Source organism: Anser cygnoides, chromosome 7 (assembly GCF_040182565.1).
Source record: "Anser cygnoides isolate HZ-2024a breed goose chromosome 7, Taihu_goose_T2T_genome, whole genome shotgun sequence".
NCBI classification, from domain to species: domain Eukaryota; kingdom Metazoa; phylum Chordata; class Aves; order Anseriformes; family Anatidae; genus Anser; species Anser cygnoides.
Window position 1 is genome coordinate 19,791,044 of NC_089879.1, and position 6,757 is coordinate 19,797,800.

A 6,757-nucleotide genomic window follows, 5' to 3' on the forward strand; every position below is an offset into this window, starting at 1 on the left:
GGTTTCAGTGTGCTAGTGTGAAATGGGTACTGTGTTGATTGGTGGTGTTATGAAGGCAGATGATGTTATAAGGGAACAAAATGTGAATCCTAACCTCTCTTCCATAAATTTGTTATTGTTGCTGGGTTTTTTTCCCCTTTATATATAACCCTGCTCTTTTCTTGCAGACCAGGATCAAGGTTACAGGAAAACGAAGACCTCCTAGCAGAATGGCCCGCCGTCTAGCTGCACAACAGTCTGGTGAGAGTGAGGAGGTGGACAGTGCTAAAGAACTGCAATTCTCGCTACCAAAACAGAGGTCACCAATAGAGAATGTAAAGGAGCCTGTTGTTACTGAAGGAGAGTCCAAGGAAAACGGCTTTCTGTCTGGCTTGTCACTACCGGCTCATGGCAGTGTTCTTTCTGCTGGGACAAACAAAATTGTTCCTCCAGAATCCACAGATGAAGGAGATGATATATTTGAATCAGAAGACCTTTTTGCAAGCAGCTCAGCATCCAGAACAGCTGCACAGTCAAAGCTGAAGAAGGAAATTCCAGACAATGTGGCTAACGTACCCATTAAGGGCAGAGAGAAAAAGCCTGATCTGTCTGTTCTGGGTAATCAGGACAGCAATGATCTCTTCCAGTCTGTACAGAAAAAATCATCATCGAAAAGCAGCCCTATACCTTTTTTGGAGGAGGAGGAAGATTCTCTTTTCACCAGTCAGAAAACTGGAAAGAAGGAGTTGAGATCTTCTGTCCGGCAAGCTGTTGATCCTATTGCACAAGACATCTTTGAGGTAACGGTTGAAGCTTGCTGGAAAGAGTAGGGGTGGAAAGCCTACCATGTTGGCCTTTTTGGTCCCCAGGGCCTTATGCAGAAGTTTCTACTTAAACACAGGCTGAATGGTAGCTGTTGTAGGACTGGGGGTGTGCAGGAGAATGAGTGAAGTAAATTGTCAATTATACTTTGATATTGGGCAACAGAAACCCTTTCTTTGGATGTTCAGCTGTTTATTAGCAAATGTGGATTAAAAGGTGGATTCTTAACACAGAGCAGATGCATCAATGAATGTGCTGTGATGACGTCCCTATGTTTATGACTGTTTTCAAAGTAGTGAAATATTTGGTTCCTTTTTGTTACTTGCCTGTTCAATGCACAGTAGCTCAAATAGATCTTTAAAGGAGGAATGAATTTGGCAGGCTGGAGAGGTGATACAAGCATCTCTGTGTTGTACTTGACCTGTGCACAATCCCACACAAGGGCACTTTTGCTTGGGGACAAGGGACTGAAAATTCTCAGGTTTGTCAAGGCTGTCAGTCTTCTAAACACCTTAGCTGCTGTGTACAGGTAGTGACTATTCTTTTGAAGTGTATTGTGTATTGATGATCTCTCTGTACTTTGCTCTAAGGATGATATATTTGCTACTGAGGCAATTAAACCAATGACGAAAACAAAAGAGAAGATGCCAGAGACTAACCTGTTTGATGATAACATTGATATCTTTGCGGATCTCACCATAAAACCAAAAGAAAAGAACACCAAGAAAAAGGTGGAACAAAAATCCATATTTGATGATGATATGGGTAAGTGCCAAATGTCTTGTTACTAATCTCATAATATTGTCCTGAGTTGTGTTTGTCAGAGATGTTTTAGAACCCTTTGCTTTCCTTAACTATGAACTGCTCTCAAGTCTCTGGATATCTTTGGATTTTACCCCTGGATGAGAACTTCTTAGATCTGTAGAAACAGCACAGAATCTAAATGGCTTAGGAAAGTGTATAAAAGTCCTCTTTTGAGACAAGGAATAGTTCAGTTTCTGTAGAGATTTTCTCATCTGTGGGAATTAGAAAATTTCTCGTCTGGAGTAAGAGAGTAATCTCATCCTGTTACAGCACTAAGAGATACGTTCTCTGTTTAATTTGCACAGCTTCTTGTATCCTGTTTTCAGATGAATCACTAATGGTGTGAAGAGATCGGCATCTTTCCCCACATCCCACCTCAGCCCCCTTCAGTATTGCACAGACTGTCTTGGAGCCCATAAGATTTTGTTTATGTCTATGTGTACCCAAAGCATTTTTGCATATACTACACCTAAGAGCAAAGATTGCCCTGTATAATTAGTTGAGAAAGCAACATATAGTAATATAAAATGGAGCAAAGCATGCTCCTTTCTTGTTCTGTCAGTGGAGGTATCAGAAGTCATTTGATCCCTGACTGCATCTGTTCTCAGTCTTCGTGTTTACAGCTCTCCTTTGGAATTGCACTTATTTCTTTTCCTCTAACAGGAAGAAAAAGAAGTCCCTTCACCTTTAGCTCTGATTCCTGTCAGCTGTCCTTCATTCTGTTCTGCCTATTCAAATCGAATCTGATTTATCACAGTTTTGCTTGTGCTGCTCTTAAGCACTCAAACGTGATGGAATGACCTGGCTGAAGTCTCTAAAGATGTTAGAAAACTTGCCAGAGAATGAAAACGTTGAGATTTCAAAATCTTCTCAATTGATTAAAAAAAAAAATAACCCTTACAGATTTGCAAGTAAGGTATTTGAAATATGGATGGGATCAACAAAAACATGTCTAGTTTTTTTTTCTAGATATAGCCTATATCAAACGAAAGGACTTCTGAAGCAGCTATCCCTTCTAAATACTTTTGCACAAAAAATCAGAACCTCGTGGAAAAACAATTATTGTCATTTGAAAGTAACTTGGAAAATTAGTCACAACAGAGCCTGTTTGTGCTTCTGCTTTTGACATCTACTCTGGTCCTAGAGCTTGTCGTCTCTTACATGTGATGGTGATGCCTACAAGCAGCTACAGCATCCTGTTATCTGATAGACTTTGTTTTCCTCTAGAGTATTGGCTGTTTAGCAGTGCAGCTATAGGTATGCAGCTTCTTAGTGCCCAAAGGTATGGAGTTTCAGAAGCCCAACAGGAGTGTAGGGAAGATAGTTGATAGTGAGGATGCTCTCTTGGATGTAGAACTAGGCTAGTAGAACTGGCACTTTCCTACCAGGTAGGTTAAGGATTGGCTTCAGGGATTGTGGTAGCACTTTATTTAGGCTGAATGTTGCTGTCCTAGGAAATCCTTTCTACTGCAAATAACTGGATGCAGTTTGGAGGAGGCAGGCTACTTGCTTTCTTTGTCCTACCACAACTTTGAGTCATTATTTGGTACATTTGTGGTAAGCTTGTGGTTAGACATTAGGAGGAATTTTATCTCACATCTTTATTCTTCTAGCCTCCTCAGTGACCTTATGGCTGATGACACAAATAGCTTAATCAACAGCCATCTCTGCCAATCTCGGACAGTCCAAGAAAAATGGAGATTGAGCTTTTTTTGTGCACTGACAAATGCTGTTTTCCATGGCCAAAACTCTCTCCTCTTTCCTAAACCTTGTTATAAAATGTGAGTGATACCTCTACTGCTGATGTCACTCACTGTACGTCCCAGCTGGCTGTGAATCTAATCCATGTGATAGGTTTTTGCTCTGGAGTGATGCCAATAGGGGATTATTTATTTTACTGCTGTTCTAAACTGCTCTTGTGCTGAGATGTTGTCCTGGATTATTCCTGTGTAATCCTTTATGATAAGCACAGTAGCAAATGTACCAGAGAGGAAGAAGCAGTGAGGACAGAAAGGAGAGTGTGCTGTGATAGGCCACTTCTTGCTTGGCCTTTGCTCATGGTTAAGATATATGTTGAAGTCTGGAATACTAATGTTCATCCTCTGGACCAGTAAATAGCTACGAACCTCAGTGTAAGGCGTGTTTTCTAAATAGGGATTCATGACTAGCAATGTAAGGGTCTTGTGAATTGCTAGTGACTCAGATACCTCACAGCAACACTTCAGTGTTTTGTACTGGAGAAACGGCCTTCTTCCCTGAGTGTAACCTAGACACCAGCAGCCCTAGCCCCAGCAAGAACTGCAGGCCTGTGGGCTCTGCTGATACAGGGTATCTCTGTCGGAGGGTTTCCTCTCACCTGTTGTTGTCCTTTGGGAAAGAACTCTTTCTTAATAGCAGCGTGAGATTTTTCTACCTTGAGGTCCCATTTATTCATAGCAGAAATGCTAATACTAAGGAAGGTGGGGGAAGATATTGACTGAGGACTGTAGACAGACCTTTTGAATATTCAGCAGGATGGCAGCCTGAGGCAGTCAGAGCAGTCTGCCTCCTTGCATCTTAGCTGTGCCCTATTCTCAAGTGATGTATGCTGTGTTTTTATTCTGCCGTAGGTTAAAGATTCTCTCTTATGGCTAGCAGATGCCACAATAGTCCCTAGCAAGTGCTGTTTTTCTCTTATGATTTTCTTTGACACCAATCTTGGCTGGTCTTGGAGTCTCTCAAGTTCTTCAGACACTCATGTTCTAGATAAGCGGAATGTTATCTGGAACTTGCAAGATGAAACTTATTGTGGAGGTTTAACTTATATTTCTCAAATGCTTCTGAGAGTTCAGACATGTTATAAAATACAAGTATTATTTTGCTTTACTGAGGAGAAAAATTGTTCTTGATTTGACTTACAGCTAACAGCTCCCACGTATGTCCTTACAAATAGATGTAGAATTGCAAGCAGCAGGAAAGCATTTGTTTATCACAGAATGTCCTTGGCAGTCCCTGTTGTGTGCTGGGGACTTTTCTGTACAATGTTACTTCTGTTTAGCAGTCACTTCCCATTAAAAGCATCTTTTTTTTTTCTTCCCCTCTAGATGATATCTTCTCTAGCAGCCAAACCAAGATACCCACTCCCAAAAGTAGATCTTCCCAGACAGCCTCGGAAGTGAAGTCTGAAAGCAAGGCACTGAGCACATTTGATGACCCACTGAATGCCTTTGGAGGCCAGTAGCCAAGGGGAATGTGTTGCAGAGAGGAGGCCTTCCTTATGCTCTGTCTAATACGCTGGATTCCCTAATCCAGTAGAGCTGAAATGAGATAGCTGTGGATATGTAAATGACAGATTACTCATTATAAATAGTTACTATGCTCTTGTACTGGGTTTAATTACTCTTAATGATATATTAAAAAAGGATGGTAACCTCCTGCTATTTTTTTCCATGGTGGCCAGATGAATATAGCCTGTGCAATACCTGCGATGAAGTAATCTAATATACAAAGTATAGTTTGTTTTATTGAACAGATCTATAGAGAAAATCATTGATATTGTTAAATAGTAAATGGAGTCTGTTAAATGAGATCCGTCTGTACGTTTTGCTTTCTGCTTTACCACTTGTTAAGGACATCTGCACTGGGACTGGAAAATAACCCAAACCACTACTATGCTTTGTGTGGGCCAACTGTCAATCTCCTGAGCTAATGTTAGTGTAAGGTGGGATTCTGTCTGTTGTTAAGTATAGCTCTTATATATATAATCCTGCACGTAGAGCAGGAATTGATACCAGGTAGAGACCAGTTATTTCATACCGGCAGCTAATATGGTCTATAAAAATAAATGCTTAAAACTTCTCTGCCATTGTGTATTACAGAAGAGTACCTAGTGTTCTATGAGAACAATAGAAACCTAACGTTGTCTTCTATTCAAGTTGTAAGCCACTAAATGAGACTCTGGCCTGCTTGGATTTGTCAAAGTTTTGCAAATAACACTTTCCAAGCAGTCCATCTATACTGAGCATGGTTGGTCACTTCTGTGTTGACAAGCCTATGTGCATTCCTTAATGCAGCGGCTCACTTGTGCCAAAGGCTTGGATCACCTCTTACTATCTGCTTTTCTTTCTCATCCGTAACACATCGTAGGCTGTTTACAGGAACTTGTTATTTTGTGTAAGCTGTCTAACTCTCTACTGCATTTGGCTTAACCTTCTTGGTTCCCTTATTTTCTAGATTATCCTTGTGGAACGGATGTGATTAACCATATTTCATGTCCAAGCAGAGCAAATGTATAAATTTTACTAGTGACTGCCTGAATTTCTAACTTTTAAACTAGGTGTGCTGTTTTTATGATAGGAATGCCCTACCTTAGCTCTTAGACTGTTCTGTTTTCTGTGAGTTTAAAGCAGGTGCTCAGAAGATCTCTCTAAGAGCAATTCCTACTGTCACTGAAGCCCTTGTTCTGAGACACGTGCTTCCATCTGTCATTACTCAGGTTGGGTCTACTTTATGGGGCACAGAAGCTACTACAGATGGAGCATCTAGCATTAATGAGGGTAAAGCAGAAGGGAAGGGTGGAAGAGGTAAGAATGGAGAAGTATCACGTATTGACTTGCACCATAGGTGAGCCTGGTACTGACTCACGTTAAGTGGGGGGTAAGCTGGGAGTAGCAGCTTGGAGAAGACTGGGGGAGATGTCTGCAAACGGTGCCTACAGTGAAAGCGCTCACAATTTATTTATAGGCACTGCATCTGCTGCATATGCCTCATACGTGCCTCATGCATATGTTTGGACAGCCTCTTTACTCCTTTCTTTTGTGCTTATAGCGGACTCAATGACAGCCCGGGCGGAGAAAGGAGAAAGATGGTGGATTCTTTTCTTTCTTTTCTGCTCCCTTTGCATTAATAATTGACATTAGCATGGCAGAGAGTGATGCTCATGAGCTGAGCACCCTAGGGGCTAAGAGCAGTTGGAGTAGGAGGTAAAAACACGCGTGGCAGGGGCTTGAAGGTTCAGGGGAGAGAAACCTTTGATGGAGCCTGGCACTACGGCCCCGCTCACAGCCTGTCCAACCCCCCCACAGCCTGAGGCATCCCCCTGAGGCGTGGGACTACACTACCCAGGAGCCTCTGCGCTCCTCCCCCCCGCAGCCTGTCACGTGTCCGCCACTAG

At 41.9% G+C, this 6,757-nt stretch overlaps 1 protein-coding gene across 6 annotated transcripts in view; it reads left to right on the top strand.

The window, feature by feature from the left end:
* The window catches only part of WASHC2C (WASH complex subunit 2C), a 36,366-nt gene extending 31,193 nt beyond the window's left edge, over positions 1-5,173 (top strand). For all 6 annotated transcript variants that reach the window (XM_048069164.2, XM_048069169.2, XM_048069170.2 and 3 more), the window contains 3 exons: positions 168-779; positions 1,392-1,566; positions 4,689-5,173. In XM_048069164.2, the coding sequence (XP_047925121.2) occupies positions 168-779; positions 1,392-1,566; positions 4,689-4,825 (924 nt within the window). In that variant the 3' untranslated portion in view covers positions 4,826-5,173. The remainder of the gene's footprint in view (positions 1-167; positions 780-1,391; positions 1,567-4,688) is intronic.
* The last annotated feature ends 1,584 nt before the right edge of the window (positions 5,174-6,757 follow it).